The sequence below is a fragment of the Saccopteryx leptura genome, chromosome 1 (genome assembly GCF_036850995.1).
Source record: "Saccopteryx leptura isolate mSacLep1 chromosome 1, mSacLep1_pri_phased_curated, whole genome shotgun sequence".
Taxonomy (NCBI): domain Eukaryota; kingdom Metazoa; phylum Chordata; class Mammalia; order Chiroptera; family Emballonuridae; genus Saccopteryx; species Saccopteryx leptura.
Genome location: NC_089503.1, coordinates 277,919,847 through 277,933,390, shown reverse-complemented (window position 1 = coordinate 277,933,390; position 13,544 = coordinate 277,919,847). Strand labels below are relative to the sequence as shown.

The 13,544-nt window shown below is 38.8% G+C and overlaps 1 protein-coding gene, 1 long non-coding RNA gene and 1 other non-coding gene across 3 annotated transcripts in view; 1 reads left to right on the top strand and 2 right to left on the bottom strand.

Moving 5' to 3' along the window:
• Positions 1 to 4,641: 4,641 nt before the first annotated feature.
• LOC136384301 (uncharacterized) lies at positions 4,642 to 6,754 on the bottom strand. The gene is made up of 2 exons (XR_010747584.1): positions 6,573 to 6,754; positions 4,642 to 5,443 (listed from the first exon to the last, which is right to left on the bottom strand). It is a non-coding gene; the product is annotated as an uncharacterized lncRNA (long non-coding RNA).
• ETNK1 (ethanolamine kinase 1) overlaps positions 5,951 to 13,544 on the top strand; it is a 56,996-nt gene continuing 49,402 nt past the window's right edge. Inside the window, exon 1 of the mRNA XM_066354508.1 lies at positions 5,951 to 6,395. Within this exon, the coding sequence (XP_066210605.1) occupies positions 6,240 to 6,395 (156 nt within the window). The 5' untranslated portion in view covers positions 5,951 to 6,239. The remainder of the gene's footprint in view (positions 6,396 to 13,544) is intronic.
• On the bottom strand, positions 11,763 to 11,866 carry LOC136390270 (U6 spliceosomal RNA). Its single transcript, XR_010748695.1, has one exon. It is a non-coding gene; the product is annotated as a U6 spliceosomal RNA (small nuclear RNA).

The following is a 13,544-nucleotide window of genomic DNA, read 5'->3' as shown; positions in this document are numbered from 1 at the left end:
GTTTTGATGATGTCCTGTAGCTAAGGATTTGTTTCAAGGCCAAATATAATTAATATGCTGGCCTGTGGCCTAGAAAGTGGTCAGGAAGGAAAGTTCAGCATAATCAGAGTACAGCAGGTTCTTGAATAATGTTATTCATTAAATATTGTTTTGTTATAATGTTGATGAGAAAAAGAACACATCCCAGATGCAGAGAACAAACTGATGGTTGCCAGATGGGAGATGTGTTAGGGGGCCGGGAGGCTGGGGAGCTGTGTGAAAAAAAATGCAGGGATTAAGTTGTACAGATTGACAGTTACAAAAGTTATGGGGATGTAAAATGAGGGAATATAATTAATAATATTGTAAAATTATACATGGTGTCAGGTGGGTGCAAGATTTATTGGGGGATTACTTTGTAAGTTATGTAAATGTCTGTATACCTGAAACTAATACAATATGGAATGTCCACAGTAATTGGAAAATAATTTTTTTAAAAATTCCCTGTGGCCCATTTATCTCTCCTTCTTTCTGCCTGAACCCCTGGTAACCACTGATCTGTCTTTATTGTTTTGTCTTTTCCAGAATGTCATATAGTTAGAATTATATAGTGTATAGTCTTTTCAGATAGACTGCTTTCGCTTTACACATGCATTTAAGTTTCCTTATGTATTTTCATGAATTGATTCATTTTTCCCCCCAGCATTTTAAAACTTTTATTCCAGTCTGACCAGCTGGTGGTGCAGTGGATAGAGGGTTGGTCTGGAATGCCGAGGACCCAGATTTGAAATTCTGAGGTCATCGGCTTGAGTGCTGGCTCACACCCAGCTTGAGCATGGGTCGCCAGCTTGGGTGTGGAGTCACAGACACATGACTCCGTGGTTGCTGGCTTGAGCCCAAGGTCACTGGCTTGAGCCCAAAGGTTGCTGGCTTGAAGGCCAAGGTCACTGGCTTGAAGGCCAAGGTTGCTAGCTTGAGCTCAGGGTCATTGGCTTGAGCAAAGGGCCACTCGCTCTGCAGTAACAACCCCTGCCCTGATCCAGGCACATATGAGAAAGCAATCAATGAACAAGTAAGGTACAACAACTAAGAATTGATGCTTCTCATCTCTCTCCCTTCCAGTCTGTTTGTCCTTGTCTGTCTGTCTCTCTCTCAAAAAAAGAAAACCACCTTTTTATTCCAGCTCTGGCTTCATGGCTCATTTGATTGGAGCATTGGCCCAGTATACCAAGGTTGTGAGTTTGACCTTCAGCGAAGGCACATGCAGGAATCAACCAATAAATGCATAAATAAGTAAAACAACAAATAAATATTTCTCTCTTCCTTTCTCTCTCTCAAATAAATTTATAAAAACCTTATTCCATTATTTTTCCTTTTTATTGAATTTATTGGGGTGACACTTGTTAACAGGTTTTGGGTGCACAGTTTCACAACACATCATCTGTACACTGTATTATGCGCTCACCACCTGAAGTCAAGGATCCCTCATTTCATTTTATTGCTGAATAATATTTCATTATAATAATTTTAAAAATCTTCTCAACTATTGAAGGATATCTTGGTTGCTTCCAAGTTTTAGCAATTAGAAAGAAAGTTGCTATAGGTATTCTTGTGCAGGTTTTTGTATGGATGTGTAAGTTTTCTACTTATTTGGGTAATCAAGGAATATGATTACTGGTTTGTATGGTAAGACATGTTTAGCTTTTTAAGACTGTGCCAGCCTGGCCTGTGTTCCTGGCCTGTGTACCATTCTGCATCCCACCAGTGATGAATGAGAGTTCCTATTTCTTTACATCTTCCTCAGCATTTGGTTTTGTTAGTATTTTAGATTTTAGCCATTCCAATAGGTATGCAGTGGTATCTCATTGTTTTAGGTAGCAATTCCCTGATGACATATGATGTTAATTGGTGAAGTGTTTGTTCTGATCCTTTGCCTATTTTTAAATTGGGTTGTTTTCCTATTAAATTTTACGAGTTCTTACATATTTTGGCCACAAATTATTTTAGGTCTAGGATTCATTTTGAATTAATTTTATAAAATTAACTTTTACAAAATTAATTTTTTAATTAAGGTTGTCTAGATTAATTTTTTTGTATGTGCATGTCCAGTTGTTCCAGAACCATTTGAGAAGTTTATCTTTTCTCCATTAGATTGCCTTTGATCCTTTTCACAGATCAATTAACTACCATATTTCCCCATGTATAAGATGATCCCATGTATAAGACGCACGTTAATTTTGGGGCCCAACATTTAAAAAAAAATCTATTTCATAAAGTTATTGAACTCAAGTTTTATTCATCATAAAATTCATACAAATCCTAATTACTGTCAAAAGTCCCATCCATTAGCTTGTCCTCATCTGTATCTGATGATGAATCACTGTCTTCACATATTGCCTTGTCCTCAGTTCCATCTATGGAATTTGAAATGCCACACTTCTTTAAAAATCTACAACCACCATATAAGATGCACCCACTTTTGGCCCTGGCCGGTTGGCTCAGCGGTAGAGTGTCGGCTTGGCGTGCGGGGGACCCGGGTTCGATTCCCGGCCAGGGCACATAGGAGAAGCGCCCATTTGCTTCTCCACCCCCCCCTCCTTCCTTTCTGTCTCTCTCTTCCCCTCCCACATTCCGAGGCTCCATTGGAGCAAAGATGGCCAGGCGCTGGGGATGGCTCCTTGGCCTCTGCCCCAGGTGCTAGAGTGGCTCTGGTCGCAGCAGAGCGACGCCCCGGAGGGGCAGAGCATCGCCCCCTGGTGGGCAGAGCATCGCCCCTGGTGGGCGTGCCGGGTGGATCCCGGTCGGGCGCATGCGGGAGTCTGTCTGACTGTCTCTCCCCGTTTCCAGCTTCAGAAAAATAAAAAAATAAAAAAATAAAATAAAAAAAAGATGCACCCACTTTTTAGACCCCAAATATTTTGAAAAAGGGTGAATTTTACACATAGGGAAATACGGCATATTTGTGTGAATCTATTTCTGGGCTCTATTTTATTCTATTAGTTTACATTTCTATTATTTGCCAATACTACACTGTCTTTATTTTTAGAGTAAGTCCTCAAGTTGAGTAGTGTCTCTCTTCTGGATTTGTTGTTGTTCAGTATTGTATTGGTTATTCTGTTTGTTTTTTTTTGCCACTCCATATAAACTTTAGAATCAGTTTGTCGATATCCATAAAATAACTTGTTGGGATTTGCACTGAATCTATAGATTAAGTTGATAAAAACTGACATTTCTTACTATGTTGTACACCTGAAAATAATACAATATAATAATGAACAAAAATTTAATTGAAAAATAAAATTTAAAAACCTGACATTTCTTATATATTTTAAGATTTCACATGTAACATTTAGGATTTTAATCTTCTTGAATTAATTTTTATACATAATGAGGAAGGATCAAAAAAATTTCCCATATGAATAGCTATTATTCCAGTACCATTTATTGACTAGCCTATGCTTTTCTATTTTTTTGTCAAGGTAAGTAATGCCAAACGTATAGAGAAATTTTATGAGTTTACTTGAGATAAAATTGAGGACAATTGCCAGGAAGCCAGATCTCAAAAGCTCTGGATAATAACAGTTTTGCAGTTTCTTTTATGCTTTCGAAATTAAGGAGGAGATGTAAAGATTACATGAAGGTGGGAAAAAGCACACAAGGATTGGATTATAGGATAGTTAACAAGATTATGTGCTCTCTTGAGAGTGGTTACGCTTTCAAGGGATATTACTCCTAGTATTTCAAAGGTGTGTTAACCTAGATGCACAATAATGGACAGGGCTTGCTTAAAACCTTTCACTAAAGAAGTTACAGGCCTGGGCATGACTACCCACCATGACCTGACTAGTTAGGATTTTATGATTTATTATAACACTCCTTTTAGATTCACATTTTAAATGCCACCTTTGTTATATTAAAAGTTCTCATACATGTGTTGGGTTTATTTTGCAGACTTTATTATGTTCTACTTGTCTACTTGTCCATTCGTAAACTGTTAAATAATAAATCCTATTAGCCTGACCAGGTGGTGGCACAGTGGATAGAGCATCGGACTGGGATGCGGAGGACCCAGGTTCGAGACCCCGAGGTTGCCAGCTTGAATGCGGGCTTATCTGGTTTGAGCAAAAGCTCACCAGCTTGGACCCAAGGTCGCTGGCGTGCGCAAGGGGTTACTCGATCTGCTGTAGCCCCATGGTCAAGGCACATATGAGAAAGCAATCAGTGAACAACTAAGGTGCCACAACAAAAAACTGATGATTGATGCTTCTCATCACTCTGTTCCTGTCTGTCCCTACCTATCCTTCTCTCTGACTCTCTTTCTGTCTCTGTAAAAAAAAAAACAAACAGCTTTTTTTGGACCTTATATTTTGGTATGAAATTTAAAAAAATATTTTGTTTATTGATTTTAGAAAGGAAAGAGAGAGACGTGAGAGAAAGAGAAGGGGAAGGGGCAGAAAGTATCAACTAGCAGTAGCCCAGGTTTTTGAACTGGGGACCTCAGCATTCCAGGTGTAGGCTTTATCCACTGTGCCATCCATCACAGGTCAGTCTGGCATGAATTTTAATGTCTTTTTAACAAGTTTTGTAAAAACTCTGTTGAAATTTTAATTGTAATTGCATATACTTATTGATTAGTTCAGTGAAAACAAATCTTTGAGTATCTTGCCTTATTTATGAATATGGTTTCTCATTAATATAATTTCCTCTACAGAGGTTTTGCACCTCTTTTGTTAGGCTTTTTCTTAGGACCTAATAATTGCTTTATTTATAACTGTTAACTGATTTTTCTTTAAAATTACAAACTTGTGCAGTTCCTGAAATAACTTTTTTATAAATTTCTATTAAACCATTTTACAATTCAAAAGATTTGAACTCCTTAAAATGTCAAGTTAATAATCTAAGAGATACTGAGATGTGGAAGTATTAGTATATTGATTATTTCTCCCCAAATTGAGGAGAACACATAATCTAGTATATCTTGTGCATCATTATGGACAGTGAGCTATTTATTTTGTGATTTACAGGGATTTTCAAAACAATCAGAATGTAAACTCATGCTAATGAGTTAAATATTCTAAATGTTAATTAACCTGAATCCAGTTAGTGATTCAATTTACCATTATGAAACTTATTTACCATGTCCTAAGTGCTACAGGGAAGACATAGATTTAGAGGTCAAATCTCAGTTCATTTTCATCAATCATAAGGAAAATTAGGAGGTCCCAATAAATTACTTGTGGATTGTCCCGTTTCCAGTATTCCCCTAATGGGGGAAATTTCTGTAACAAGACTTGGAGACTAAAAGTTTTCAGGTAGTTGGTTTAAGGTCCACTCAGGATACTCTCAAACACTCATCTAGCCAATCCAGCGCTGAACCTCAAGACTGTCTTCTCCTTTCCTGTTCATGCCAGACTGTAACTTGTTTTTCCTGGCTGTGAAAATTCTCAGTCTTCAAACATCTGACCTTAAAAAAAAAAAAAAATCTTTAAGTGCTGTCATTGTCTTACCTGAGTATCTTAACTGTTCCATATACAACAACCTCAGTATACATCTCATGGTTATTTAGTTGCCAACCCAATTATGGGGTCCCCAGTATAGAGCAGCTTCAAGATCAACGAGATCCAGTTAATCTGGTTTGCCCAGACTCAGGACAAATTCAGAGGCTGACCCAGGGGTTATTTCAGGACCTGTCCCTGCTTCCCAGAAAAACTTTTCCCTACCCAACCCAGACCCTAAGACCCTCCTGATCAGGTGAACTAAAGCTTCAACGCCTCTGGAGTCTTGGCAGGGCTGGAGCTCGTTCCAGCCTCGGGAAGAAGGGGAAGAAGCCCCGCCCCTTTCAGATAGCTGCACGTAAAGCAGTGAGTGAAAAATGCAGAACCGAGCTCGCGTCAGCGGGCCCATTGTGCCCTGCAGGGGCTAGAGTCGGCCTCCGCTCCTGACGCACCAGAAGCCCCGCCCCGCGCGTGACGCCAGCGTCAGGCCAGTCCCGGCATGCTCCGCAGCCGCCCGCGGTCGAACGCAGACGAAAGGAATTTTTCCCGAGAGTGGTCTGGCTCAGTTCAGTTACTGTCTGGACTCGGGTCGGCGGGAGCGCCGCCTTCAACCGTCCTCCTACCGCCCGCCCGTCAGTCTGAGCGCCCCCAGCCCTCCCGCGAGGGCGCCCCGGGACGGAAGGAGCCAGCAGCCTGTCGGCGCCCGCCGTGCTCGTGGTCGCCGTCGCGGTCGTCGTTGTGGTCGTCTCCGCCGTCGCCTGGGCCATGGCCAATTACATCCACGTCCCGTCCGGCTCCCCGGAGGTCCCCAAGCTGGACGTCACCGTGCAGGACCAGGAGGAGCAGCGCTGCCGGGAAGGGGCCCTGAGCCTCCTGCAGCACCTGCGGCCGCACTGGGACCCTCGGGAGGTGACTCTGCAGGTAAACGCCCACCCCTCCGCCCTCAGCGCCCGGGCCCCGCGCGGCCCGGGGGGTTACAGCCCCTTCTGCTCCCGGACGCCCGGGGGGCACCGGCGGGAACAGCTTCTCCCGCAGCCCCTGGAGAAGTGCCCCGGCGCTGCCCCGTCGCGCGGAGTAAGGTCACTCCCCCTTCCTCACAATTGCGTGTTGAAGTAACGCTGAGGGCATCTTTTCTCTGTCTGGAAGCGGCCACGTAAGTGCCGAGCCCGTTCCACACCCGGCGGATTCCTGTTGATAGCCGCCCCTCCTCCCGCTCCGTGTCCATCCTGAAAAGCACAGTGAACCTTTTCCACCCCGTGGGAAGCGTCCTCGCCGGTCGAGCCGAGCAACCTTCTCCCTCCTTCCGCAAATAATGCAGCAATTAATCCTCTCTGATCTTTTCCTCCCCTCCCCCAGCGCTCGACTCCATTGATGCCTCACCCTGCCTTTCACCTTCTCAAATCGGATTGGCAACAGTACTCGGTTCCAAAGTAACAACCAACAGTCACGCGTGACTACATCGGGTCCTTACATAGCCCTGCACGCATTGTTTTATTTGGATCGATATTGATTTTTTTTTTTTCAGTCGTGGTGAAATTTAACAATATCTGATGTTAGAATGATCAAGTGGCTTGTGAATATTCCTTTTTATTGAGCCTCTGTTTTCAGACAGACAACTGGGAGGACAGATTCTTAGTCTAGGCGTTTTTGCCTAACTTCTGTAAATTATGATTTAGTGTACATGAAATTTATTTTGAATACTAATTTGTTTTTAACTTTTAGATTCCCGGAAACTAGATACGAAAATGAACCTCCTTTTCTTTTGCAAACACAAAATTTAAAGGCTGGGGTGTTTGGTTTTGTTTGGAATCTGAGCAGTAAGGTTAAGACCATCCCTGGAAGTAGCCAAATTGTCTACCTGGTTTTGTTGACTAATTTACTTAGCAATGTTACTGACTTAACAGTGTCTCAGACTCTTTGCTAGAGTAGCCACCTATACAAAATGAATAAAACATGAACAGTGCTCTAGGGCTGGGAACAGTTCCTTGACACTCAACCTTTCTTGAGTGTTAGTTTCAGTTTTTATTGCCTAGAAGAGTTCTGAGCAGATTAAAAGGACTCCTGTGTTTTGGAAAAAAAAATTGTTGGACAAAAATTTGGAAATTTTAAGGGAGTGTTTATTATCAACTGTGTAGGACGGTGTGAATCCAAATGATTTTTATGTGTAATTTTAAAAAATTAATGATGTATTCCCTTTACTTAAGGAAAATTAAATTAATTGAAACCTCAGACTTATTTGGTTCATTGTTCATTAACTTGTAGTTTTTTATAGAAGATTTTTATATTTATTAAAATGATTTATATTCTGTCAGTCAAACATTAATAAAAGGTGAGCTGCTTCCCGGTAAACTTTGATAATGGCAAACCAGTTTTTAAGTAGAGATTTTAGTTTGAAGCTTTGAAGACTGGAGTTCCTGTCTGTACAACAGTGGTAATAGCCACCCTGAAGTGTGTACTATGTACCAGGTTTAGGTTAGGTGATTTATACTTTTTATCATTTAATCCCCTATACAACCATTTTGGTATAGGTACTGTCTTTTTTTTTTTTTTTTGGTACTGTCTTTCTTTTTAGGTGAAACTCAGTGAGATAAAGCCAGGATATAGGTTAAAAAGGAACAAAAATTTGGTAACATTAAACTGTTTTTGGTTGTTGGCAAGAATTTGAATTGCATCTTCTATGTAGCAACTTCTGAGTTGAAGACCTTTGGACTCATAGTCCAAACCTCTAATATACTTATTTGTAAGTAAGGTAAATACCACCTCCTGTTTTGCCCTAGAGATGATTGTTAGTAACACGATTCCTTCATATACAAGCAAAGGTTTTTGATCTAGAAGCTGGGACAACTAAGCTGAATTGATGGTTATTCATTTCTCATTTTAGATTTTACTTCCACATTCTAGGTCATTACGAACTCTGCTTTTATGATGCTTCAGGATTTCCTTAGTAAATCTTATTGGGAATATATATGTGTGTGTGTGTGTGTGAGTGTGTGTTATAAAAATCATACATCATGTTTCAGAATTGGAAGTACATATGTTATACTCAGCAGATTAAAACAGTATTGATAATATACATAGTCCATTTGTCAAATATTTTTTCTAAAGTATTTATGTGATTTAAAATATGCTTTAAACACACCTTAGAAACTTACTCTAATACTTTTTTTTTTACCTGGCAGTTATTCCTGCCATCTGAACTATTCAGAGCATATAGAAAAATCGAGAAGCAAGCGGAAAAGACTTCAGTGAAGTCAAAATAGTAGAGGGCCTGGTCTTTGCTAAAAACTTATGGACATATGGAACAGTATATCTCATTTTAGATAGGGTTTTAACAAGTGTAATTATTTGGTTTTTCTCTCTGCAAGATTAAATAATAAAGTATAAAAGGGGCGGTGAGGTTTTTGGAGAAGTAGGTGGTGTAGGTATAAACCAGTACTAGTTGCAGTGCTTTCTATTTAATAATATATATTTTTTTATTTAATAATATTTTATTGTTTATAAAACACTTTCACATGCATTCTCCCAACAATTTTGTAAGTCAAATGTGTAGACTATTAACATATATTTTATAGTTAATGAAATTGAACTTGCAATTTGTAAATGGCAGATCTGGGAAAGGAGTCCATCTTATAAATTATTGCTCTCTGCTCAAAAAAAATTTGTGTTCAGATAATATAATTAAGGTAAGGAAGCTTTTTCTGTGTAAACAATATTTTTAAAAAGAAAAGCTTTGCCCCATAAAAGATTTTGCTTTAAGTTCTGAACATAAATTTACATTACTTTTTACATGTGACATTATTTTTGAAAGTGTTCACTTTAGGTTTTCTTTTGTTAAAACAATTCCTTGTCTTATATGAAGGTACAGAGTTTTGATTTATCTTAATTTCTTTGATTAGTCCTTGAAAAAGGAGAATCAAGTGAAATCTTTTAGGCCCAATGGCATAATTCTCAGGAGACTCTTAAAATTGTTTTTCTTCTAAAGTTGATGAATCAGTGTTTGGAATATTCTAATATGTTGTCTCTGAACAGTATTTTTTTCATAAACTTGTGAATTGTTTTTTATAACTTGGGACCTATAGTAGATGATGGGAAAGGCTTGATAAGGTAGAAATACCTTAATTATTATGTGACATTGTAAAGCTAACATTATTCCCAGTTAGAAGTGGGCAGGCAGAGAGACAGATTTCCGCATATGTCGGACTGGGATCGACCCAGCTGCTCATCAGGGGGCGATGCTCTGTTCATCTGGGGCGTTGCTCTGTTGCTGCTGGAGCCATTCTAGCACCTGAGGCGGAGGCCATGGAGCCATCCTCAGCACCTGGGCCAGCTTTGCTCCACTGGAACCTTGGCTGCAGGAGGGGAAGAGAGAGACAGAGATAGGAGAGGGGGAGGGGTGGAGACGCAGATGGGTGCTTCTGTGTACCCTGACTGGGAATTTTGAACCTGGGACTTCCACATGCCAGGCGGACGCTCTACTGCTGAGCCAACCGGCCAGAGCCTAACGTTTATTCTTGGTATAGGGTTTCAGTGAGATCAGTTGCTGTACAGTACCTTATACATATTAACTTAGTTTTTCAATAAACAGTACAAGTGATCAAGAACATGTGGTTTGAACATAGTTCTGGTTTTGAGTCTAGGTTTTTTACTTGATTAGATGTGTTATCTTGGTTAGTTTCTTAGTTAACTTTCCTAAATCTCAGTATACTTAGCTGTAAAATGGCTGCAAATGCTTCTACCCGAAAGGGTTGTGAGAACTAAATAAACGCTCTCTCTCATAATTAATTGCTGCAGAGCACCTACTGTATATGAGCACCTACTGTATATTGGGTGCCCGAATAAACAGAACGATACATCTGTTTGAAATTTCCAGTCTGATGTGCAATACAAATGGGAGAAAATAATTACCATATAGTGTTTTCAAAATTAATGTTCAAATTTTGTTCATATGTAAAGATTACACAAAAATACTTAAAAAGCATACTGTTCTGCTGAAGTACAAGTTTTTGAATGCATAGTTTTGAAACCTCTTTATTTATTTATTTTTTAAGTAAACATATACTGTCTTGGAAACCAATACTTTATATTAGGTTGTGTAGCTACATAGTAGTTTTCATATTACTTACTCCTTTTTAATTATGTTTGATATAGTTACTGAATTATTTTATTAAACATCTATAACTTTTAATATTGATATTTGATACTGCTTTTTATTTCAGTGAGGAATCAAAATCCAAATGTTGTATATAGTTGCTCTATTATGTCTCCTTTAGTGTTCTAATTTAATAATTAATATTCCTTCCCAGTTTTATAAAGATGAGTTTTTTCTCTGATAAAAGTTTCTGAACAGTCAGCCTGACCAGGCAGTGGTGCAGTGGATAGAGAGTTGGACTGGGATGCAGAGGACCCAGGTTCGAGACCCTGAGGTTGCCAGCTTGAGCGTGGGCTCATCTGGTTTGAGCAAAAGCCCACCAGCTTGAACCCAAGGTTGCTGGCTCCAGCAAGGGGTTACTTGGTCTGCTGAAGGCCCACGGTCAAGGCACATATAAGAAAGCAATCAATGAACAACTAAGGTGTCGCAATGAAGAACTGATGATGCTTCTCATCTCTCTCCATTCCTGTCTGTCCCCGTCTATCCTTCTCTCTGACTCACTCTCTGTCTCTGTAAAAAAAAAAAAAATAAATAAAATTAAAAAAAAGTTTCTGAACAGTCTTAGGTAAATTAATATATAAGGGTATCAGAAGGATTTAATATTTCTAGGGATATTGAGTCTTGTAGATACCTATAAGGGGTTATAATTTTTATTCAATATAACTTTTAATATCATTGGTTAGGTCTAGTTTTCTGTTTTTTTTTCCACTGGTTTTTTTTTTACAGGGACAGAGAGAGAGGGATAGGGACAGACAGACAGGAACGGAGAGAGATGAGAAATCATCAGTTTTTCGTTGCAACACCTTAGTTGATCATTGATTGATTTCTCATATGTGCCTTGACTGCGGGCCTTCAGCAGACCAAGTAACCTCTTGCTCGAGCCAGCAACCTTGGGTCCAAGCTGGTGAGATTTTTGCTTAAGCCAGATGAGCCTGTGCTCAAGCTGGCGAGCTCAGGCCTCGAACCTGGGTCCTCGGCATCCCAGTCTGACGCTCTATCCACTGCGCCACTGCCTGGTCAGGCTTTTCACTGTTTTATGATAACAAGGTACTGTTGACTATGGATTAGAGACATGTATGTTTGATAGGCTTCAATCAAAGATAGATAATGTTTACTAGGCTCCCATGTATTTATTGTTTAAAAATAAAGAATGCTTCATAAATTTACATGTCATGCTTGCACAGGGGCCATGCTGATCTCCGTATCGTTCCAGTTTTAGTATATATGCTGCTGAAGCCAGCACTGCCATGTATTTTATTAAGATGTAAATAAAAAAGACAGGAGCCTAACTGGCTAGTTCATTTTCAGGCATTAAGCTATATGACTTAGACTAAGCAAACCACTTCGCCTCTCTTTAGGACCTCAGTATTATGTGAAAGGATGGTTTTTGAACCCTGATTGCAGTCATTTGTAATTTAGCAAGATTTAAAATCCATAAAATGGAAAAAAAAATCTATGAAATGGGATTACTGTGTTCCTTGGAAAATAGGATTGTAGAATTTTGCTGCTGTACTACTACTTGACTACTAAACTGCTAATACTATTTTAGTACTAATTCTATTTTACTACTAATAGTATCCTGAGAATTAAATACATAAAAATATGCATAGCATATTTTTGTATTACATACCTCCATCTCTTAACTCTTCCATCCTAACCTCCTCCCTCTGTTAATAAGTGGAAAACTTGATCTGAAAGAATTGTAAGTTCTTAAAATTCAGTACTCTGACATTTTTTTATTAGGCATAGTGCTAATCTTCAGCAGCATTGCTTTGTACAACTAACTGTAGCAGAAGGTAGGCATGGGAAAATGTAGGAGGAAAGGCTTCATAGAGGGAAGTACCTGAAGGTTATGATCAGATGAAATGGGAAAGCAGTTCTGGCAAAGAATAATATTTTCACAAAGCTAGACTATATGAATATTTTGGGCAGAAGGAAGTGTGAACAAGAAAGGAAGTTAAATTGATTTTTGAGAAAGGGAGTGATGGGAAGGTATTTTATTATGTAGAGCATAATAGAAAGCCATTGAATATTTTTAAGTAGATGCATTATATCATACTTTTTAAAGTTATGGCAGGCTACAATGTGTAGGCAGCACAGGTTGAAGGAAATGTTTTGAGTTGGGGAATAAGTGATCACTTAGGACATTGGTTTTGAAACTGGTGGTTACTATGGGATGCTAAATCAATCTAGTGGGTGGAAACCATTGCAGTTTAAAGAGATGAATTAAAATGAGATGTGATAGGATAGATCCTAGAGCCTTGCAAGTAATAAGGTAAGTATTTTGTGAAGCTTGTTTTAGTTTTATATAAAAGCATCTATGTATTGAATTAGATGATAAATATATTTTTCTGTATATTGTAATAAAAATATTTGAGAGAGAATTAATCTAGGGGAGATTGTCATGTTAGTCCAGACAGTGGCCTTGGAGATGGAAATAATGGACAGATTTGACATTTCAGAAATTAAATGTGTGGGAGGGAAGGTGAGGGAAGAAGGAAGCTTAAGGTTTTTTTTTTTTAGTGACAAAGGGAAGTAATAGAAGGTCTATACCTAAAGAATCAGAGGATATATATATATATATATATATATATATATATATATATATATCATGGTTTTGTCTTACAAGGACTTACTGTGTTTTACTCTGATATAAGAAGTGGGTTATAATAGATAAATTTCTATCACCCTTTTAAAATTCATGAGATAACAAACATTCAGAAAAATGCATGAAACGTAAATACTTGTTTAACTCAAACCCAGGGAAAGAAAGAAATTATTACCAGCAACCCAGAGTATTTTCATTTTCCTTCCTAGTCCTAACTTCTCCCTCCCTCTAGTGGTAATCACAATAGCAGTTTCTTTTTTCTTTATTTTTTTTTATAAGTGAGGGACAGACAGGAAGGTAGATGAGAAGCGTC